Raw genomic sequence first — 25215 nt, 5'->3', positions numbered from 1 at the left:
TGAAGTGATGCGTAGGCATACCTGCGGTAGCCTCTCACCATTTCACAGATCCTCCGTCTCTCTCCAGCACTCCTTGTTTGAACATCGTTCACCTCGCATCTTGTAATTATTCCCTAAACAATACCGTACAACAACTATTTACATTGCATTAGGTATTGTAAGTAATCAAGAGATGATTTAAATAAAGTATACAGAAAGATGTGCTTAGGTTATATGCCAATACTATGTGATTTTATATAAGGGGCTTGAACATCCTTGGATTTTGGTATCTGCAGGGGATCCTGCAACCAATCCCTCTCAGATACCCAAGGGGTGACTATACGTTGATTTGGGGAGAAGATATGAATAGGGGGCAATGCAATTTAAAAAACTTTTTCATTATGAAAATGCATGTTAATTCTATAAAAATGTACAAAGGGGAAATGAAAAATTATTCAGAATCCCATCATTCAGAGTCGGAAGAAAGGCCTGGCGATCTACTTCCAAAAAATCAGCCATTGAAAACCATAAGCAGCACAGTTCTACTCTGTCACATGTGGGGTCTCCATGAGTCAGAAGTGACTCAACGGCAACTGGTTTTGGTTTTATTATCCACAGACAGTGACTAACATTTTGCTATATAGCCTTTTGTATATTCTATATATTCTATGTGTTTTTAGGAATTGTTGTGTTATTGTTGTTAGGTGTTGCTGGGTAACTTCCAACTCACAGCGACCCTATGTACAAAAGAACGCAACACTGCCCACTCCCGCGTCAACCTCACAATCATTGCCTATGTTTGAGCTCGTTGTCGCAGCCACTGTGTCAATCCATCTTGTTGAGGGTCTTCCTCGTTTTCGCTGACCCTCTCTCTACTGTACCAAGCATGATGTATGTCCTTCTTCAGGAACTGGTCCCTCCTGATAACTTGTCCAAAGTATGTGAGACAAGGTCTCACATCCTTGCTTCTAAGGAGCATTCTGTCTGTACTTCCAAGACAGATTTGTTTTTTTGTTCTGGCAATCCATGATCTTTCAATGTTCTTCGCCAACGCCGTAACTGAAAAGCACCAATTCTTCTTCAGTCTTCCTTATTCATTGTCCAGCTTTTGAATGCATATGAAATAGGATCAAATTATACACTTATCCTTATTTATGAAAACTATTTCCATGCTCAAATATACACCTAAGTCATATTTAATAGATTAGTATATCCCATCAAAGACATGTCTAATAATTTATTTAACCTTTTTTTTTTTTTATCCTGTTGCTGGATAATTAAGCTGTTTCTCCATTTTTGGTATTACAAACACCACAATGAACAACAGATAAATATTTGTATGCATGTGTGATAAGAACTAATACAATTTATATAACTACCAATAGTATTAGATTCTCTAATTTTAACTATACAATATAAAATAATCATCAATTCATAACAGAAAAATCTGACTTTTAAGTTAATACAAGGCTATGGGTTCCTAGCAGGCAGAGAACTCTACTTATTCATCTGTTTTTTCTCACTGCTAACCAGAGTGCCTAACACTAAACAGCATTCAAAATATTTCATTCAATAAATCTTATTAAAAGGTAATTATGTTGTCTCCATCATTGTAAACTGCTAAAAAAAGAAATTAAACCAAAACTATTAAATTTCAGCCAACAGTATAAAGCAGGAGCCAGAAAATTTTTCCTGTAAAGGACCAAATAGTAGATATTTTAGGCTCTGTGAGGCATACAGTCTCTGTTACAACTATTCAGCTCTACTACTGAAGTGAAAATGCAGCCATACACAATACATCAACCAATAAGAATGTCTGTTTTCCAGTAAATTCCAATTTCATATAATTGATGTGCCATTAAATACTATCAATGCATCTTGACTACACGTTTGATCAATTATGGACTGCAGACGTTGGTAAAAATCTTTAATTTGGCATTAGTGGTAGTGCGAAAGTTTGAATAACGGTTACAATTAACTGGTCTTCCTTTTGGGCATATGGATATTATCCTCTCACTGACAGCACTGTACTTCAGGACAGAAGTACATATTCTTTTTGACAATGAATGTGACACCATTCCTCTTCAATTTGTCATTGTTGTTGTTAGGTGCCGTCGAGTTGGTTCCAGCTCATAGTGACCCTACGCACAACAGAACGGAACACTGCCCGATCCTGCGCCATCCTTACAATCGTTGTTATGCTTGAGCTCATTGTTGCAGCCACCGTGTCAATCCACCTCGTTGAGGGTCTTCCTCTTTTCCGCTGACCCTGTACTCTGCCAAGCAATTTGTCATTACCGGTACAGTAAATCATATGATTGTTCAATTCAAAATGGACAATATCAGTCCATTTCAGCTAACTAATGACTAGGATATTGATATTTATGCGTTCCATTTCATTTCTGACAACTTCCAGCCTTCCTAGATTCATACTTTGTACATTCCACATTTTGATTATTAATAGATGTCTGTGGCTGTTTATTCTCATTCTGAGTCATACCACAACAACAAATGAAGGTTCCAAAAGTTTTACTCCATCCAAGTCATTAAGGTCGACTCTACTTTGAGGAGGCAGCCCTTCCCCAGTCATATTTTAAGTGACTTCCAAGCTTAGGGGCTCATCTTTCAGCCCTACCTCAGACAATGTTCTGCTGCTATTCATAAGGTTTTCATTGGCCAACTTTTCAGAAGTACACCACCCGGTCCTTCTTACTAGTTTGTCTAAGTCTGGAAGCTCCACTGAAACCTGTCCACAGTGGGTCATCCTGCTGGTATCTGAAATACCACTGGCACAGATTCCAGCATCACAGCAACACGCAAGCCCCAGAGTGAAACAAACTGACAGAATGATGAGTGGTGGTGCAATCAAGATGCACTGATAACTACTGGTGACTGAAATGTGAAAGGTGGGAACAAAGAAGAAGGACCAGTAGTTGGAAAATATGATTTTGGTGACAGAAACAACGCCAGAGATTGCATAATAGAATTCTGCAAGACCAATGACTTCTTCATTGTAAATACCTTTTCTGAACAACGTAAACAGCGACTGTACACGTGGACCTTGCCAGATGGAATACACAGGAATTAAATCAACTACATCTGTGGAAAGAGACAATGGAGAAGCTCAATATCACCACTCAGAACAAGGCCAGGGCCAACTGTGAAACAGACCATCAATTGCTTACATGCAAGTTCAAGCAGAAGCTGAAGAAAATTAGAAAAGGTCCATGAGAGCCAAAATACGACCTCTGAATATATCACACCTGAATTTAAAGACCATTTCGAGATAGATTTGATGCCTTGTACACTGATATAATGACCGAAGACCAGACCAGTAAGCATCAAGGACATATACTTGAAGAAAGCAAGAAGTCATTAAAAAGACAGGAAAGAAAGAAAAGACCAAAATGGATGTTGGAAGAGACTCTGAAACTTGCTCTCGAATGTAGCATAGCTAAAGTGAATGGAAGAAATGATGAAACAAATGAACTGAATAGAAGATTCCAAAGGGTGGCTTGAGAAGACAAAGTAAATTGTTATAATGACATGTGCAAAGACCTGGTGTTTGAAAATCAAAAGGGAAAAACATGCTTGGCAGTTATCAACCTGAAGGAACTGAAGAAAAAATTCAAACCTTGTGTTTCAATACAGAACAATTCTATGAACAAAAAACTGAATGATGCAGGAAACATCAAAAGAAGATGGAAGGAATACACAGAGACACTACACCAAAAAGAACTGGTCCATGTTCAACCATTACAGGAAGTAGCATATGATCAATAGCCTATAGTATTAAGGGGGAAGAAGTCCAAGCTGCACCAAAGGTGCTGGTGAAAAGCAAGGCTCCAGGAATTGACAGAATACCAACTGAGATGTTTCAACAAACAGACGCAGTGCTGGAGGTGCTCACTCATCTATGTAGAAAAATTTGGAAGATTGCTACCTGGCCAACGAACTGGAAGAGATCCATATTCATGCCCATTCCAAAGAAACGTGATCCAACAGAACGCAGAAATTATCAAACAATATCATTAATATCACACACAGGTAAAACTTTGCTGAAGATCATTCGAATGTGGTTGCAGCAGTACATCAACAGGGAACTGCCAAAAATCCTACCAGGTTCAGAGGAGGACACGGAATGAGGGAGATCACTGCTAATGTCAGATGGATCTTGGCTGAAAGCAAAGAATATCAGAAAATGTTTACCTGTGTTTTATTGACTATGCAAAGGCATTCAACTTTGTGGATCATGACAAACTATGGATAACAATGCAAAGAATGGGAATTCCAGAACACTTAATTGTGCTCATGAGGAACCTGTACATAGGCTGCGAGGCAGTCATTCAAACAGAACATGGGGATACCGCACAGTTTAAAGTCAGGAAAGGTGTGCGTCAGAGTTGTATCCTTTCACCATACTTATTCAATCTGTATGCTGAGCATATAATCTGAGAAGCTGGAGTATATAAAGAAGATTACGGCATCAGGATCGGAGGAAGACTAATTCACAACCTGCCATGTGCAGATGATACCGCCTTATTTGCTAAAAGCAAAGAGAACTGGAAGCACACTTACTGATAAAGATCAAAGACCACAGTCTGCAATATGGACTGAGCCTCGACAGAAAGAAAACAAAAATCCTCACAACTCTATCAATAAGCAACATCATGACACAACAGAGAAAAGACTCAAGTTGCCAAGGATTTCGTTTTACTTGGATCCATAATAACACCCACAGGAGCAGCAGTCAAGAAATGAAACGATGTATTGCACTGGGCAAATGTGCTGCAAAAGACCCGTTTAAAGAGTTTAAAAAGCAAAGATGTCACCTTAAAGACTAATATGCGCCTCACCCAAGCCATGGTATTTTCAATCACCTCATATACACGCAAAAGTTGGGCAATGCATGAGGAAGGCTGAAGAAGAATTGATGCCTTTGAATCATGGTGTTGGCTAAGAATACTGAATATACCATGGACTGCTGGAAGAACGAACTAAGCTGTCTTGGAAGAAATACAGCCAGCATGCTCCTAAGAAGTAAGGATGGCAAGACTTCATCTCATGTACCAGTAACCAGTTCATGGAGAAAGACATCATGTTTAGTAAAGTGGATGGTCAGCAAAAAAGAGGACAGCCCTCAATGAGATGGACTGACAAATGGGCACTACAATGGGCTCAAGTATAACAACTGTGAGGATGGCACTGGACTGGGCAGTGTTTAGTTCTGTTCTATGCTGGGCTCCTATGAGTCAGAATCGACTCAATGGCACCTAACAACAGCAAAATATTAAACTTCTTTTGATTTTTTTCAATTATTTAAAAATGTAAAAACCATTTTGAACTCCAAGGTATTCAAAAACAGGCAGTGAACTGGATTTGGCCAACAGGCTGTATCTTGCTGGCCTCTGGTATAAATAATCTCCTTCTGATATGTGGCTCCATATATAGAAAACCAGTAAGCATCAATCAGCCAGTTTACACAGGCCTACAACAGTGAGGTTCAGGCCACATATAATCTTCTCAAATTTTTGTAAATATCCATAGTCAGAGTAAGTAAATCAGATGACTCCCAGATGAAAGAAACTGGCCCACCAATAAGACATGAGAAAAGAGTAACTAAAGTGGAAAACAAGAATAAATTTTTCTTTAAAACATCCTGTGACAGTGGGAGAAATGAGTTTTAAAGGAGATGGAGAAGGAAGAGAGGCACGTTTCTGGGAGTACATAAATGTTCCAAGTTTATGGCAATCAAAGGTTCTTTGAAAATCTCACTTCAAAAAGAGGAAAGAGCTATGTTTTCCTCAGTATGACAAAGAATCATGAAAACAGACCAGAGATGGAACTTCTGTTTTGTTTCCAACAAATTAAAAATTAGTGTTTAGCACTCAAAAGTTTCTCTCAAAACTCAATCTGGAGGTGGTTCTGAATTCAGTTTCAGGATTAATATTCAAGACACCGATACATATGATACAAAAGTCTTTACCAGTCTTCAACTAAAAAACACATGGTGTGACAAAGTTGATTTTTAATGCAATGGTATGAAATTTAGAATGTATTTTTCCACACAGTAGCCAATTTTATAAAATGATGTGAGTCTACTTAACTTACATGTAGCCAAAATAATATACATTTGATTTATACTAAAAAATAATCTAGAATAATATACAAGAATCCTTTGCTATCCAATTTATTTGGTTCCTTAGTTTTGAATAGGGAGTAACAAGGCTTCAGGTTTCAAAAGACTTATCTAAACACACACTAATGTACTTGATTCCTGCATATAGATTTGTATAATGAGGAATACCCATGCGTGTAGTCCTAGTATTTAAATATTAAAGCACTTTAAACAATGGTACCAACAAAGAAAGTGCATTTATTTAGAAGAAAATGAGAAAGAAACTGGAGGATCCTATAATGAACAGCTTTTACATGCTTTTTTCAAGAGGCTCTACACTTTGGCAGCACTGGTTTAATGTCCCCTCAAAATGTATGGCTCTCTTCATCCTTGACAGATAAACAGATTTATTACTGAACTAATATCACTACTCTTATGCCATAAAATTTTATTAGAATTTTTTTTTTTTCCTTTAAAAAAGCAAGAAAAGGAAGGACAAATGTATCTAAAGCACCTGAAGAAATGTTTGGACACTTAGGGTAAAAAAGGGCAGTGAAGTAAATACGTGTGAGAAAAAAATTGCCTCAGATCCTAAGCTTAGCTAATTTTATAACAGAAAAAGAAAGAAGGGAGGGAAGAAGGAAAGGCTTGGAGGGAGGGAGGGAGGGAGGGAGGGAGGGAGGGAGGGAGGGACGGAGGGAGGGAGGGAGGGAGGGAGGGAGGGAGGGAGGGAGGGAGGGAGGAAGGAAGGAAGGAAGGAAGGAAGGAAGGAAGGAAGGAAGGAAGGAAGGAAGGAAGGAAGGAAGGAAGGAAGGAAGGAAGGAAGGAAGGAAGGAAGGAAGGAAGGAAGGAAGGAACTGCATAAAGTAAAATACCAGCATGAATTGAAAGAATAAATAGAATGAGATCTTCAGCAAGCAAGCATTAATTATTACAGATCCACAATGTTCTGCAGCCATTAAAAATGTTGATTCCGAATTTTATATACCCAGGAAAATATGTTCCTGATAACACAGTACGCACAAAAGTGTAGATACTCTGAACATATACTGCTGTTAGGTGCCAAAGAATCAGCTCTGACTCACAGTGACCATATGTATAACAGAATGAAATGTTGCCCAGCTCTGTGCCATATCACAATAGTTGCTACGTATAGTATGAATATACTATATCCTATTTTAATAAAAGAATAAATACATACAAACATATTTAGCATTTATAGAAAAAATGTTAACAGGTAGTGAAATTGGTGGTAATTTTTTCCCTTCAGGTTTATTGTGTTTTGGAATTTCCTAAAAAGGAATATATACTACTTGATTACTAAATAAATAAGTTTAAAATAACAAAAACGCAGAGATTTATGTCCTTAGAACATTTTGCCCTTTGTGTAATACACAGCTAGTCTCTGAAGGAATGTAAAAACATACATAACTATATAAATAAATGTGAGGTGAGCAAGAAGCTATGAGTCACAAGTTGTAATGTGGGTCCATTAGGTAATTTACCAAGGTGAGTAGTTATAATGCTGAGTTTGGATGTGAGCAAGGGTAGCAGGTAAGAAAGGCTGAAGGAACATCAAGCACAGGTTAAATTCTTGATTCTTTAGATTTTTTTCTTTGTTCATTTGTAAGCTCAGCAGAAAAATAGGTGGAACTTACAATCAGTTGATACTGCTTATAAATATATCTGATATGAATATTTAATTAAGGGCAAAAATATGCTAAAATAAGGAGAGGGTGATTAAAGTTAGGATATTTTAAAAAATAAAATCCTCCTGGCCGCTGAACTGGCAAAAGTTCTCTGATAGATATACTTACAAAGATGACCAAAAAAAAAAGAGTAGCTGCTGAGGCTGCCTATTTAAAAAAAAAAACAAAACAAAAACTGCCTAGTCATAAGAATAATAAAACACTAGACTAACGTAAATTTTGGACTCTTCCTCCTTAAAATGTTGTGAATGGACATCATTCTTCTGGCTGAAGACAAGTGGCTGGGACAGCTGATCTGTCATAGCTACTTCCAGCTCTGTGGTTTCTAACAACTATCCTGCTCAACATTAAGAAAGATATTACACATCCAAAAATGAGAGGAACATTCTTGACCACCCCCACCACCACTATCGCTCCCTCAACTCTAGACTTATTTACACAGAAGAAGGACCCTTAGAGATGCCTTGTTCTCAGTAGAAACAAAGGTACCATAGTAGAACAGAAGGCGCCAGAGTTGGCACACAAAATTGACCAGATACGAGATCTAGAAATGATTCAATCAGAATCAAGACGGAAAATCTAGACAGGATCCCCATCTTGAAAATGAACTGTACTATAAAACCTAAGTCTACAGAAATGTCCTTAGTGCTCTAAATTTTAGTTAAGTTTCCAAGCAAGCAACACATCAGCTAACATATGGTATCACAGCAATTACATCACAGATCAAAATCACCACTTGAGTTATGTTTTACAAAGTAACAATATTCCAAGATCAAATTTAGGATCCTATAGCTGAAGGTAATCTCTCCCCACCAGTGTTGACATTTAAAGTGGAAGTCCTTTGATTCCTGGACAGTGGGCAGAAGTAGTCATTTGGGTCTTTCTTGTTATCCCCTAAAGGAAAAGGAAGGAGAGGATATTGAGTTCCAGTGGCAGCAATGGTGAAGCTACTGTCTTCAAAGCAGCAACGTAAAGGAAAAAAATTAGCAGACAGGCAGCAGTGCGCAGAGTACCAGACTGAAGAAATCAGCCTAAAATTAGGCACTTCTGTTAAACATGGGAGTTTTAGAAAGAAATCCTAACCTATGCACCCAGTGCAAATTCAGACATGCCCAGGCATTTCTGGAGATTCTGTTAAGAGTTTATTTGTAGGTGGAACCAGGGAACGTTACTGTATGAAATCAACCCTAAAAAAAACAGGATAGAAATATCAAGCTCTTTATGGAGAACCTTTTGAAGAAACAATTAAAAATATACAAGTACTTGATATTTAAGTTATTCTCTAGTATTTCCCTCAAGAGGATTATGCTAGAGCCCTTGGAAGAAGGAACTTTAATAATTAACAAATGGTACTATGAAAACCTAAAACTGAGCACGCAAGGCAGTGTTTCTCAAAGCGGCAATCTGAGTTACAAGCTGCCTGTATCATGAGCGACAGCAGATAAGCTGCAAACTTATAACCTATATTGCCGTACAGGCGCTAGGAGCCCAAGGGCTTCAATGAGTCATTCAAACATTTCTGAGCACTGACTAGCTGCTGGGAATACTGATTTAACACTATGTTCCTAACCTCAAAGGCCATAAAGCCCTTAGGAATACATTTAAGCTAACCCAGAGGTGCTTTCCAACTAGATGGGGAAGACTACAAAATTAATTCATATCCCTATATACCTGAAAGGTCCCATCTCTGCCTCTGGCACAGTTTAAGAAAACATGGGTTATATGTGAAAGAAAGTATGAATTTGAGACTTCCAATACAATTAAATTCATGGTTTTATAATTTTATCAGCAGGTTAAACTTCAACTGGTATCTCATACCATACTATTACTGTACACATAATATGATTAATATCACTGAAAAAATTAATAGTTGATACAACTGCATAATGCTCTTAATTTAGTCAGCTGTAGGCCTTTCTAATATTCATGTTTTCCTAAGAAAAATGCAAAAAGTGTGCTTTTTAAAAAGTTTTCTTTTTTAAGTTTCATATTCTTGATTAATAGGAAAAAAAAGGTATATAAAAGGAAATAAAAATCATGCATAATCCATACTCAAAGATAACCACCAGAACATTTTGGTGTCTTTTCATTCTAGTCCATTTTCTATAAAAACATACAAGCTTCCCCCCCCCCCAAAATAGGATCAATCAATATACAGCATATGCATAACAACGTGATCTTCCACCTAACAACGGCAATCTTTCCATGTCATTAAGCACATCTCCATAAAAAAAAAACTCTTAATAGCTGTATATACTACGATTACAGGTAAAAGTAATTTACTGAACATCTTATTTTTTTTAATACATAACAAAAAAATTGGAACTTTAAAAGCATTATAATGAGAAGCCTTATAGATTCCATCTTCTCCACACTTATCTGTTTCCTTGAGATAGCCAGAAGCAGATAAACTGTTCAGCTATGCATGTTTTTTAGGCTTTTGATATTTACTGACAAACTCTTTTAGGAAGGCTGTATTAGTAATGAACAGAAAGTCTTTATCCCTAACCACCCCTTGAAAATATTAAGCCCATCGACGTCGAGTCAATTCCGACTCATAACAACCCTACAGGACAGAATACAACTGCCCCACAGGGTTTCCAAGGAGCACCTGGTGGATTCAAACTGCTGATCTCTTGGTTAGCAGCCAAATTACTTTCAATTTGACAGTAAATCTTTGTTCTTTGGAATAAAAAAAAAAAAAAAGTTGTATAAAATAACATACAAAACATGTAAACATACAAAAAAAATTCATGATGATAACGTTACACTTTGGTAACAAAATCAAAGCCTGAAATAATATACTTTTAGTCAATTTTTGAACATTTATACAAAAAATGTTAAGGAAATCTTGTAAAATCATACAGATAGCAGAAGCAAAAAAATAATTTTTGACAAATACTAGGAAAATACTTTAGTATGGTTTAACGACAGTGGAGAAAGATGTGGCAGTTTGTTTCTGTAAAGATTTACGGCCTAGGAAACCCTATGGGGCAGAGTTTTACTCTGTCCTACAGGGTCGCTATGAGTCAGAATCAACTCAACGGCAGTGGGTTTGGTTTTAAAGATATATGTAAGTTTGAAAAACGTAAAGTGATAACATTAAGGTAAAATTACTGTTTAGGAATATCTTTTTTTATAAAACAGTTGCAAAGACAATCAAAACAGGTCACACCTGTTAAGAAATGTATTCCTATTAAATTAAAAAAAAAATTGCTACTGTCCAACATTAATATCATTACTACCAATATTCCAAGTCCACTTTTCCTTTGGACAACAGCAACAAAGGCTTTCTTTATTTTCACAAACTATCTTAGAGAAGAGCCAAGTTTATAGATTAGAAATATGTTGCCCTTATAAGCTTAAGTGACTTTCCCAAACTTAGTAAGAATAGGTCTCTTGACTTCTAACCAATATCCTTTTCTATAAAGTCTTCATTTAATAAATGTTTTACAACAACTCAAGCTCTTCAGATACTAGAAACAAATGTCCTGACAAAAACAGATAAAAAGGAATCGGTATGTTCAGCCACAGACTCTCCCTTTCCAATATTCATAAGTGTTTCACTAAGAAAAATACAAAAAGACTACCGAGATCTTAAAAAACAAAAAATAAAATTTCTTGGGACAACTTTTTAGAAAATATGTATTTAACTGAACCTATTAAATCCTTTTTAAGAGTAAGTCAGAAATGTATAAAATGAAAACTAAATTTCAACATGGAATGGACAAAGGTTATGAACAGGCACTTCACCAAAGAAGACATTCAGGAGGCTGACACATAACATGAGGAAATGCTCACGATCATTAGCATTAGAGAAATGCAAATCAAAACTACAATGAGATCCCATCTCACCCCAACAAAGCTAGCATTTATCCAAAACACACAAAATAATAAATGTTGGAGAGGTTGTGGAGAGGATGTCACAGGACCAGGCAGTGTTTCTTTCTATTGTGCACAGGATCACTATGAGGCGGAACCGACTCTAACGGCACCTAACAACAACACCACACACAGTGAAATATTACACAATGATAAAGGACAATGAGGAATCCATGAAACATCTCACGACATGGGTGAATCTGGAAGGCATTATGGTGAATGAAATCAGTCAGTCACAAAAGGACAAATATTGTATTAGACCCCTATATAAGAACTCGAGAAAAGGTTTAAACGTAGAAGAAAACATTCTTTATGGTTATGAGGGTGGGTGGGAGGTAAATGGGAATTCACTAACTAGACAGCAGACAAGAATTCTTAGGTGAAGGGAAGGACAGCACACAATATGGGGAAGGGGGAAGCCAGCACGACTGGACTAAACCAAAAGCTAAGAAATTTCCTGAACGCAACCAAACACTTTGAGCAGCAGGAGTGGGGGTCTGGGGTTTCGGGGAACATACAGGTCACTTGGCATAACAAAGGTTATTAAGAAAATGTTCTGCATCCTACTTTGGTAAGTGGCATCTGGGGTCTTAAAAAAGCTAGCAAGCAGCCTTCTAAGATGCATCAATTGGTCCCAACGCAACTGGAGCAAAAGAGAATAAAAAACTTCAAAGACGAAAGGAAAACACTAGCCCAGGAAACAAAAGGACCACATAAACCAGAGACTACATCAGCCTGAGACCAGAAGAACTAGATGGTGCCCAGCTAACACCAATGATCGCTCTGACAGGGACCACAACAGAGGGTCTCTGATGGAGCAGGAGAAAAGTGTGGTGCAGAACTCAAAGCCACGTAAGAAGACCAGACTTAATGATCTGAGACTACAAAAACTCCAGAAGACATGGTCTCCAAACTCTGTGTTAACCCACAACTAAAACCAATCCCAAAGCCAACTCTTCAGACAAAGATTAGACTGGACTACAAAACATAAAATAATACTTTTGAAGAATGTGCTTCATAGTTCAAGTAGATAAAAAAAAAAAAAAAAAAAACACGAGACTAAATGGGCAGCTCCAATCCAGAGGCAGGATGAGAAGACAGAAGGGGATAGGAGCTGGCTGAATGGATACGGGAAACCAAGGGTAGAAAGGGGGAGAGTGCTGTCACGTTATAGAGGTTGCAACTAGGGTCACATAACAATACGTGTATAAATTTTTGTAAGAGAAATTAGTTTGAGCAGTAAGCTTTCACCTAAAGCACAACCAACCAATCAATAAATAAATGGAAAAAAAATTTCAACACTGAGCCAAAAACAAGCTTCACTTTGTTTTGATTTTAGTATACTAATTTTTTTTTGTTGTTAATAAAACAAAAATCTTTGCATCATTTTATTTATCCATTTTTGGAAAATACTGCATAATTAGAAGAGATCACAAATTCTTATTTAATATAAAATTAGCATAAAACAACCATATATAATTTTTAATCAGGGGGCAGGAGGTTAAAATTTAAAAATAAAAAAACCATTTTACCTTCAAACAAACTGAGGTCTCTTCGTAGCCGTGGTCCATAAAGCCCTTCTAAAATACTCTCAAAACCTGTGTTTTTAAAGAAAAAAAAAAGGTCTATTAACTGCTGGAAAAGCTTAATTTTATAATAATCAAAAAACTCTACAGCTATCAGCAAATTATAAATTTAATATACTGTGCATTGTTCTCTTATTGGTAAGTGAATTGAGCTGAATTGTGTAATATACAACATAGTAAATAATCATATATGACTATCAGAAATTATATCACTATGCTATAAATGAAATATTCAAACTCAGGCATTCATTACTAAAATAATTAAAAACCTTTGTCACTTAGAAATATTCCTGGCTTAAAACACTGTGAGCATATTCCTTATTATTTTATAGAGAAAGGAAGAATATTTAGAAACGACAATATAATCCTGTTTGTGTTACAGAAAACGTTAACTTTTTAAAAAAAGCTTTAAATTCAATTACAGAAATGAGTATATAAAAGTCAATTTTAAGAAATTCCCATTGTGAAAAGTATGATGTGTAAAGCTTAAAGCAACTTATAAAATTTAAACAGCCATTTGTTCATAGCTAAGGACTAACTTTATGGACTACCTTAATTTTTTTACAGAAACAAATCACTGAAAATACTGACAAATTAACAAAATCCCAATTCACATATTTATCAATTATTCTACTTTCTGAATATACTAATTTTAAGATTTTTCAATTTTTTAAGTGTAGATCATACCCAATTTTATCATTTTTAAATGGGGGGTAGCTTATTGATAAGCTTATTGACAAGGCATCTAAAGAAAAAGGACAAGGATGGCAAAATACTTTGGAAACCAAGAAAAGCAGCTAACTTCATGCAATACACAACATTTCTAACATGCAATATTTCTAAATGAAACAACTAGGAAGAAAAAACAAAATTGAAGATGGCATGAGAGACCAACAAATTAAGGAAAAAGTAGGTTTTTCTCAGTGGTATTCCTAAACTGTAAAGCATTAGAAATGTTCCTTCAGAAATATTTCATAAATTATAAGATGCTTTTAAAAAAACACTTTAGCAACTCTCAAATCAAGATGCATCTAAAAATCAATTGTGTGTCATAGTCTAATTGGTAACATTTTTTCATTTGGTAGATCAAGAACTAATAATACATTTTACAACCGATGATGTATTAAATTTGACAAAGTAAGGTAATTATGGTACTTTGTACAGATGTTCTCAATAAATCTTTATGAAATGACTTAGCACTAACTTTGATAAGTAGAAATTTCAGATAGAAAGTGAATGAACGACCACTAGAGTTTCCAAGGATACTACAGAAAAAACTTTCGTATTGAGTAAAGACTCAGACTAAATAAGCCCAAACTCTTCTTCTATAATTAAGATACTCTAGTTTTACTTTGAGGTTCCCAACAAAAACCAAATCAAACCTGTTGGTGTGAGTCGATTCTGACTCACAGCGAGGTTCCTAGACGGTGCAAAATATATTGTGCTGGACCGCTAACCTAAAGGTTGGTGGTTTGAACCCACTCAACAATACAACAAAAGACAGGTCTACTTATCTGCTTCAGGTAAGATTACCCTATGGAGCACTTCTACTCTGTAACACATGGGGTCACCATGAGTTGGAATCCGTTTGGTGGCAATTAACAACAGTTTTATTTTGTTGTCATCAATGTCATTTAGATATATTGCAGATTACTATTTTAGGATGTTATTCCGTGGTATGCGTGGAAAAAAAAATGCACACAGCCTCTGAATTTAAACAATGCAATGGATTTCAAGGAAGAGATCTTCAATTTCTAGCACTGCTAAAAGAACTAAACTGAATTATGCGATATACAACATACTAAATAGTCGAAAACAAGTTTCACTTTCTGTTTTGATTTAGTATACTAAAACTATAGTAAGATTTAGGGAAATCTTACATAATTATACAGATAACAGAAGTAAAAAAACTAATATTTGGCAAACATTTTGATATAAGATTGTCAATAAACATACTAAGCTCTACATTTGGGGAAATCATGTAAAGTAGATCTTGAAATTTGGGACTATCAACTGTCAAGGGTTGCATATGAAATCTAGACCTCAAGACTAAAAAGTCAGATGATCAGAGCTGCAACGGATCTAACCAAAGTATTAATCATGTTGGTCTGCCCTTTCAATGTGGTTCTGGAGGTAGAGAATGAGACTCAAAACTGTGGCAGAATCAGGACTGGCAATGAGACTGGGTTGCAGAAAATGGCCTCAGAGAGGTGGCTCAGTAAGATAGGTGAAAACAAACCCAAACCCATTGCCGTTGAGTCAATTCCGACTCACAGCGACCCTAAAGGACAAAGAAGAACTGCCAGACCACTGAAAATCATGGCCCAGCCAAGTTGACATACAACCTTAACCATCACGGTCCACCACTTGTCAACCTGGCACCTGTACACATCTCCTTAAACCATACATATTCTCTGAATAAAGGTAATTATGAAGTCATGCTTTCACCTAACAGGATACAACTAGCACACATACAAACAAAAATGCTCTAGCCTCACTTACATCTTCTATTTTATAAGTGAAGAAAACAAAAATATTTGGTGCACGCACACAAAGCAGAAATACTCAACAACTGCAGTCCTTGTTTTTGCAACCGGTCACACGGTTTTATCTGGTATTTAGAACTGCCTTCTACCACCTATTTCGTATTCGCTTTACCCTCAGCAAGCACTTCAGCCGGCCGTGATTCTCTGCCTGGTGGGGTGGCCCAAACCTTCACTCCTGAAGGGTCTGGGCCATTAGTAGTCACGTCAGAATTGGGTTGCTGTAATCTTCCACTGACTTTAGTCACAGTTCAGGGTAGTGCTAAAAGACCCCCTAAAGGATCTCCTGCATTCCAGAGATACTCTTTTTTACTTCCTTTATGCAGTATCAATCTGACTTCTTCTTGGTAATCAGGATCAATTGCTCCAGACTACCTTCTCTGCCTGTTGATCCCGAGGCATAAGCAGCCCAAAGTGCCCAGGTGGCATTCTTAACTTCCAGTTCAAAGGAATCATGGATGTGTCTCCAGATGAACACATTCCTCCCTTTGGAAATAAGACCTCTAGACCCGCAGAGCACATGGTCTCGGGGACAGGAAGCAAATATTTTGCAAGTGGGTCATTAAGGGTAATAGTGAGTAGTGCCACTCCCATTTCCACCCCCTCGATTCCTGGACTCACGAATCCTGGCTATGGGAGAAGCAGCATCATATATTGGATGCTGGTTTAGAGCATACACAGCCTCCTGGAGAATACTGTCCCAACCCTGAACGGTACTGCCACTTAGCTGGAGCCATAATTTTGTCTTTAGAAGGCCATTCCATCTTGTTCAATCAAACCATGATGATGGAGAACATGGTAATACCAGTGAATTCCACGAGCATGGGCCTACTGCCACAGTTCATTTGCTGTGAAGTGAGTCCCTTGATCCAAGGCAATGCTGTGTGGGATACCATGACAGTGAATAAGGCATTCTGTAAGCCCACGGATGGCAGCTTTGGCAGAAGCACTGCATGGGAGGAAGGCAAATCCATATGCAGAGTGTCTATTCCAGTAAGAATAAACCACTGCCCTTTCCATGATGGAAGTGGTCCAATGTAATTAACTTGCCACCAGGTTGCTGGCTGATCACCTTGAGGGATGGTGCCATATCAGGGACTCAGTGTTGGTCTCTGCTGCTGGCAGATTGGGCACTCAGCAGCGGATGCAGCCTAGCTGGCCTTGGTGGGTAGAAGTCCATGTTGCTGAGCCCATGCATAACCTCCATCCCTGAAACCATGGTCACTTTGTTCATCAGCTCATTGAGCAATGACAGGAGTAGATGGTGAAAGAGGATGTCTGGTTTCCACAGAATGCATCATCCTATCCACTTGATTGTTAAAATCCTCTTCCGCCGAGGTCACTCTTTGGTGAGCATGCACATTGTGTTGTTGTTGTTAGGTGCCATCAAGTTGGTTCTGACTCATAGCAACCCTATGTACCACAGAACGAAACACTGCCCCACCTCGCGCCATGCTCCAATCGTTGTTATGGTTGAGCCCATTATTTCAGCCACCGTGTCAATCTCTTTCCCTCTGACCTTGTGTTTTACCCAGCATGATGTCCTTCTCCAAGGACTGATCCCTCCTGACAACATGTCCAAAGTATGTAAGATGCAGTCTTGCCATCCTTGCTTTTAAGGAGCATTCTGGTTGTACTTCTCCTAAGACAGTTTGTTCGTTCTTTTGGCAGTCCATGGTGTAGTCAATATTCTTCGCCAACACCACAATTCAAAGGCGGCAATTCTTCCTTGGTCTTCCTTATTCACTGTCCAGCTTTCCCATGCATATGATGCGATTGAAAATACAATGGCTTGGGTCAGGCACACCTTAGTCTTCCAAGTGACATCTTTACTTTTCAACACTTTAAAGGGGTTCTTTGCAGCAGATTTGCCCAATGCAATGCGTCTTCTGATTTCTTGACTGCTGCTTCCATGGCTGTTGATTGTGGATACACGTAAAATGAAATCCCTGACTTCAAACTATTCTCCATTTATCATTGTGTTGTTTATTGGTCCAGTTGTCAGGATTTTTATTTTCTTTATGTTGAGGTATAATCCATACTGAAGGCTGTATTCTTTGATCTTCATCAGTAAGTGCTTCAAGTCCTCTTCACTTTCAGCAAGCAAGGTTTTGTTATCTACATAACGCGGGTTGTTAATGAGCCTTCCTCCAATCCTAATGACCCGTTCTTTTTCATATAGTCCAGCACATAGGGTCGCTATGAGTCGGAATCAACTCAACAGCAGCAGGTTTGGTTTGGCTGGTTTTTATAGGACACATATATCTTGACTTCTTTGGCCCATTCAGAGATGTCATTTATGAGGCATGTGAGCCATGACTCTGAAACCCTGAGCTCATCTCTTTCTTCCACCGGTTTGTCTAGCGAATGTATAAGGACCAACCAACCAGCTTCCTTATACTTCTCATTAAGACAAAACTGTAGAAAGGTATCACACAAATGATCATCCAGAGCTTCGCCTTTCACCAATACTGATCTATCAGTGTTGATATTTTGCATATTTGTATTGCCACCTCACGCCACGGATTAGTAGTGCCCTCTTTACTACTGGAAGGAGAGTTATCAACATCTTTAAGACCAACCAGACTTGAGAACCAGTTTAGAAAACACATCCTTACAATTTTGTTTCTCTAGAACAACTCTCAGGCCAGATGTCTTAAGCTGGGTTCTCTACAGAAGCAAAACCAGTAAAGCACATAAATATCTATAAAAAGAGATTTATATTAAGCAAAGGGCTCACACGAGTGTAGAGGCTAGAACATCCCAAATCCGTATGTCAGGCTGCAGGGGCTGGCGAACTGCGAAGACCAGCGAATCCCAAGTCTGGTACGCAAGACAGCAAGTAAGCTGCTAACTCAAGTCCCGAGAACTGGAGGTCAGACAAGCAGGGGCCAGCTACAGGATCCAGAGACAGCAAAAGCCTGCAAGCCTTGCCAGAGTCCACTTATATTCAATGCATGCCACAGCCCCAAGGAAACTCCCTTTCAAGTGATTGGCTACTCACAGCAGCTCCCATCATGGAAGCGATCACATTATATCAAATCTCATTGTGGAAGTGATCACATCATCATACGACTGCCAAACTACATCACAAATGCCAAACCGCTGAGAATAATGGCCCAGCCAAGTTAACACACAACCTTAAGGATCACAAGTATCTTTCTCTCTCTATTGGGAATTCTCTTTATTGTTGTTGTAATGTGCCATAGATTCGGTTCCAACTCACAACAATACTAGAAAGACAGAACAAAACAATGCCCAGTCCTTCACCATCCTTACAATCATTTCAACATTTGAACCCAATATTTCAGCCATTGTGTCAATCCATCTTGAGGGTCTTCCCCTTTTTGCTGATATTCTACTTTACCAAGCATGATGTCCTTCTCCAAGGGACTGGTCCCTCCTGATAACATGTTCAAAGAATATGAGGTGATGACATGAAATCCTCGCTCCTAAGGAGCATTCTGGATACACTTTTTCCAAGACAGATTTGTTCATTCTTCTGGCAGTCCACGGTATATTCAATATTCTTCGCCAACACTATAATTCTAAGGTATCAATTCCTCAGTCTTTATTCACTGTCCATCCAGCTTTTGCATACATGTGAAGTGACTGAAAATACCATGGCTTGGTCAGGCACACCTTAGCCCTCAAAGTGACGTCTTTACTTTGTAACACTTTAAAGGTGTCTTTTGCAGCAGATTTGCCCAATGCAATATGTCATTTGATTTCTTAACTGCTGCTTCCATAGATATTGATTGTGGATCCAGGTAAAATGAAATCCATGACAATTTCAATAGTTTCTCCATTTATCACGTCGTTGCTTATTTGTCCAGTTGTAAGGATTTTTGTTTTATGTTGAGGTGTAATCCATACAGAAGGCTGGAGCCCTTGATATTCATCAGTATGAGCTTCAAGTCCTCTTCATTTTCATCAAAGTTGTGCCATCTGCATATCACATGTTCTTAATTAGTCTTCCTCCAATCCTAATGTCATGTTCTTCATATAGACTGGTTTCTCAGATTATCTGCTCAGCATAGAAATGGAAAAAGTACGGTGAAAGGGCACAACTCTGATGCACTCACTCTATTGCTGATTTTAAAGCATGCAGTTTCTCCCTGCTCTGTTCCAATAACTGCCACTATGTACAGGGTCCACATGATGCACAATTAAGCATTCTGGACTCCCATTCTTCGAAATGTTATCCATAATTTGTTATGATCCACACAGTAGAATACCTTTGATTAGTCAATAAAACCAACGCAAACATCTTTCTGGTATTCTCTGCAATCAGCCAAAATCCATCTAACATAATAACAATGATATTCTTTGTTCCAATGTCCTCTTCTGAAACTGGGTTGAATTTCTGGCAGTTCCCTGGCAATGAACTGCTACAACTGTTTTTGAATTACCTTCAGCATAACTTTACTTGTGTGTGATATTAATGATATCATCCAATAATTTCAACATCCTGTTGATTCACCTTTCTTTGGAACGGGCATGATTATGGATCTCTTCCAGTCAGTTGGCCAGGTAGCTATCTTCCAAATTTCTTGGCTTCCAGCATTATATCTGTTTGTTAAAACATGTCAGCTGGTATTCTGTCAGTTCATGGAGCCTTGTTTTTTGCCAACGCTTTCAGTGCAGCTTGGACTTCTTCTTTCAGTACCATCACTTCTTGATCGTATGCTACCTCCTAAAATGGCTGAACATCAACCAATTCTTCTTGGTACAGTGACTCTGTATTTTCTCCGTCTTATTTTGATGCTTCCCATGTTGTTCAATTTTTTCCCCATAGAATCCTTCAATATTGGAACTCAAGGCTTGAAGTTTTTTCTGCAATTCTTTCAGCTTGAGAAATGCCAAGCATGTTCTTCCCTTTTGGTTTTCTATCTCCAGGTCTTTGTACATGTCGTTATAATACTTTACTTGATCTTCCCAAGCTGCCCTTTAAATCTTCTGTTCAGCTCTTTTACTTCATGATTTTTTCCTTTTGCTTTAGCTATTCTGGAAACCCTGGTGGCATAGTGGTTACGTGCTACGGCTGCTAACCAAAAGGTCAGCAATTCAAATCCACCAGGCACTCCTTGGCAACTCTATGGAGCAGTTCTACTCTGTCCTATAGGGTCGCTATGAGTGGGAATCGACTCAATGGCAGTGGATTTTTTTTTTTTTTTTGGTTTTAGCTATTCCACATTCAAGAGCAAGTTTCAGAGTCTCTTCTGACATCCACTTTGGCCTTTTTCTCTTTCTGTCTTTTTAATGCCTTCTTGCTTTCTTCATGATGCCCCTGATGTCATCTAATCTTTTGAGCTGGTGTTATGAATTTGGGATTTTTTTGGTTTTGGGGATCAAATTCATAACACCAACTCAGATGATTAGATGACATCAAGGGCATCATGAAGAAAGCAAAAGGTCATTAAAAAAAAGTACTGAAAAGAGCATAATGCTCAAGATTGACCTCTTTTAGTTAAGCTAAACTAATGCTTGGTTTTAAGAAGACTTCAGGGAATACTTTTGGTTTAAGCTTTAAAGATTATCTCAGGGTAATGGTTCCAGGGGTTCATCCAACTTTCTTGGCTCCAGGAAGTCTGGAATCCATTAGAATTTGAAATTCTGTTCTGCACTTTTTTCCCTTTTGATCAGGATTCTTCCATGGAATCTTTGATCAAATTGTTCAGTGATGGCAGCCAGGCACCATCCAGTTCTTCTGGTCTCATTACAATGGAGGCAGCTGTTCATGGAGGCAATTAGACACATATTCCATATTCTCCTCCTGTTCCTGACTCTCTTTATTCCTCTGTTGTTTCCAGATAATAGAGACTAACTGTTGTGCCTTGGATCACCTCTTGCAAGCTTTGAAGACCGCAGGTACTACACATCGAACTAGGAGGTAGAAGAGAGCTACTAAACTTGTTATTATGTCATTTAACTGGGATGTCCCATGAAACCAAGACCCAAAATTTCCAGATCAAGAAATCAAATCCCATGAGGTGTTTGGTTGTACATAAGGAGCTTCAGAGCTACTTTTTTTTTTTTTTTTTTGGTCACTGTTGTAAATATATCTATCATACAACTTTGGCCAATTCAACTTTTACAGGTGTACTACTTAGTGACAGTAATTACAATAATTGGCTGTGCAACCCTACCCTTAATCAATGTGATATTTCCATCTCCTTTAATCCTTCCTTTCTCCCTTCCTCTCACCCCTGATAATCACTAATGAACTTTGTTCTATACACTTGCTGACAATATAACACTAACGTGAAAACATTTTTTAGTAAGTAATAATATTGTTATTTCAACAACAAAGTAAGATGAAAGATTTGAGGGTTTTCTTCACATTAGTTACATTGATGTTAATTCTTGTGGCTCTACATATTGAAAAACAGTGAACTGTTCATCACATGCAGAGAGTCTATTATTAGGTAAAATCTCCTCTGGTTTGCTTGATGAATATGAAATGTCAGACAGACCCAAGGCATAAGCAATGGTCTTAATGGTTTTAGAGCTATTCAAAATGCAGAGCATAAAGAAGCTGTTCTCATTACAAAACAAAATAAGCTTCTGGGGCCTACAATTCAACTTTTATGGCTTATAACCATACTATATATAACTAAAACCAATTAATATTAATCCTAAAAGCAAGCAATAAAATGTCATGGGAATACTTTTCACAACTCTGGCGTAAATTCATGGCCAATGCAACATAATGTACAATCTGGGTTTATTCACATTAGAACATGGAATTTACTGCAGCACATCTGACAACCAACATATAAAATGTTTTGATCCGACTGCCAATTTTAATATTAAAAATTAGGTCAGAATATGTTATATTTTTGAAGCTGAGTCACAGGAATATGGAGATTCATTATGCTTTCTCCTACATTTTAATGTATTTGAAAGTCCCATAATTATTTTTAGAAATTATTTCCAATTTTTCCAAATAGTCTCATATGAAAGCTACTTTTTTGATTGCTCAAAAGAAAGTGGGCCCACATTTGGGTAGTGTTGGTATAAAACAGAAAATTTCAACAGTAAATTCACTAAATGGGATGTGGAAACGGGCATTCTTGCCAGCCATTTTCCTCAACCCTATGTCCTCTCCCTTAAAAACAAACTAATAAAAATTTCAACTGAATCCTAATTAAATATCGGAATAAAAACCAAATTTCTTAATTCAATATAAAAATCCCTTCACAATCTGGCCGCCAGCCAAAATTTGTACTTTGATGGTTTCCGCCACAATGCAACTTTAGGGGGTGCTATAATAATTCTTCAAAAACCAAACATACCCTCTCGTGTTTTTATTTCTGATGCAAAATAACTTGACAGGAGGGTTGAGAATAGAGGAAAAACGTCATCAGATATTTGTCTGCAGAATGAAAGACTGAACTACAGAAGGATAAGAGCTGAAAAGAGGAAAATATGTAAGCATTTTTACAGTAGTCCATGCAAATAGGCTGACTTGGACTGGAGAGAGAAAGCAGTGAAAATGGAACAAAATGGATGGGATGAAGATGTATTCTGGAAGCATAATCAATAATAATTGGTGAGCCAGGCATCGCAGAAGGAAAAAAAAAGTGAATTCTACAAACTTCAATTTATTAAGTGGAAACTCTATGAGGTAGGCCTTTCAAAATTATTTATGAAATTATAGAACATCTACCTAAGCTAAATTTTCCTGAGAAATAATAGCAATCATATTTTGAAGGTAAAAAAGGAAAATACCACATACCATTGCACACAAAGCATATTTGTAGACCCTCATAGTTTTTAGGCTGGACCTTCCAATATGAAGAGTGCAGAGGTGTCATGTGTATTCCTACATTATAAGCAGAAGCCTTTTAACTATAAAAGCTCAGAATTTATGTAATGAGTAGAGGGAAATTCCATTCTATGATTCGCTCTCCTAGAGGTTTTGCAGTACATACCCTTGCAATAACTGGCTTTAAGGCAAGCTTTTTTGCGTTTCCGTTGCTGTCCTGTCATTTGTTGATCCTAGACATCGATAAGCCTACATACTGACTAAGCTAACTCAAAGATGAGAATATTCAGCTTGATAGCCTATCCTTCCTACTGAAATGGTCTTATAATCCAATTAAGCTTTTTAGGAAATTATTCTCTATTCTTTGTCCTTTTCTGTATTACCTATAGCTAATCAATGACTTAAAATTTGTTGATTGAAACTCCTAGTATCTTTTGTATTCTTCCCATTCTCATTATTCACGCTGCACTCTTATTTCAGGCCCTCATACTTTTTAGGCTGGGCTGACTGATTTGATTGTCCTATTCTACACATCCCCCACATGTCTGTCAGTATACCATACTGAGGGGGCTTGTGTGTTGCTGTGATGCTGGAAGCTACGCCACCAGTATTCATATACCAGCAGGCTCACCCACGGAGGACAGGTTTCAGCTGAGCTTTCAGACTAAGAAAGACTATGAAGAAGGTCTACTTCTGAAAAGAAAATGAAAATCTTATGAATAGCAGCAGAACACCATCTGATGCAGCGCGAGAAGATGAGCCCCTTCAGTTGAAAGGCACTCAAAAGACGACTGGGGAAGAGCTGCCTCCTCAAAGTAAAGTGGACCTTAGTAACATGAATGGAGTCAACCTTTCAGGACGCTTGTCATTTGCTGACATGGAACAAATTAAAATGAGAAGAAATAGCTGCACACATCCATTAATAATCAGAACCTGGAATATATAAAGTATGTATCGTTAAAAACGAAATGGGGAGGTGGGGCCAAATAGCAGAATAGCTAGGTGCTTCCGGTGATCCTCTTACAACAAAGACCCAAAAAAACAAATGAAACGATTATATTTATGACAAGTTAGGAGCCCTGAACATCAAACACAAAGTTAGAAAATGGACTAAGAGGCAGGGGGAGGGAGAGATGGTTCAGAAGCAGAGAGGAGTTACTGGACCTGAATCGCCAGGACCCCTCAGGCACCATCCCTGGGAGTGACTGCAGCGGGCTGGTGGTAGTGTTCAGCCACAGTTTCCTCAGGGAGAAACAGCCAGCTGCACAGCCTACTCATACCTCCAGAACCACAGAAGAACAGCGCTCTCGGCGAAAGCTAAGTAATTACATATATTTTACCGCACCCCTTGCCCACGCCCAATAACCACCTTCAGTGGTTATTGATTTTCCTGGGTCTGAGATAGGGCCTTTGAGTATCCTGAGCCAATCTCCCAGCCTTGGAGAAGGAATAAAATCACAATTGGAGGAAGAGATTATTTGCCAGCTCCACTAACCTGGGGAGCTCAGGACGGCGGTGGCTCCTGTCCAGGCACAGACGGTCCATGGACTTTGAATACCTTTCCATTTGCATGGACCTGTGTGGGTCTATTTCAGGAGAACAGGCCCTTGTTGGCAGACTACAACCA

The 25215-nt window shown here is 38.0% G+C and overlaps 1 protein-coding gene across 22 annotated transcripts in view; it reads right to left on the bottom strand.

Annotated features, from left to right (window-relative positions):
- LCORL (ligand dependent nuclear receptor corepressor like) overlaps positions 1 to 25215 on the bottom strand; it is a 217266-nt gene that overhangs the window by 153976 nt on the left and 38075 nt on the right. For 13 of the 22 annotated variants that reach the window (XM_049886997.1, XM_049886986.1, XM_049886985.1 and 10 more), the window contains one exon: positions 13221 to 13286. In XM_049886997.1, coding sequence (XP_049742954.1) covers positions 13221 to 13286 — 66 coding nt within the window. Of the gene's footprint in view, positions 1 to 21; positions 114 to 3000; positions 3079 to 13220; positions 13289 to 25215 lie in introns of those variants that run through there. The other 9 variants (XM_049886993.1, XM_049886992.1, XM_049886989.1 and 6 more) reach the window with 2 other exon arrangements.

The sequence above is a fragment of the Elephas maximus genome, chromosome 5, assembly GCF_024166365.1.
Source record: "Elephas maximus indicus isolate mEleMax1 chromosome 5, mEleMax1 primary haplotype, whole genome shotgun sequence".
Taxonomy (NCBI): Eukaryota; Metazoa; Chordata; class Mammalia; order Proboscidea; family Elephantidae; genus Elephas; species Elephas maximus.
This window is presented reverse-complemented; position numbering and strand designations above follow the sequence as displayed.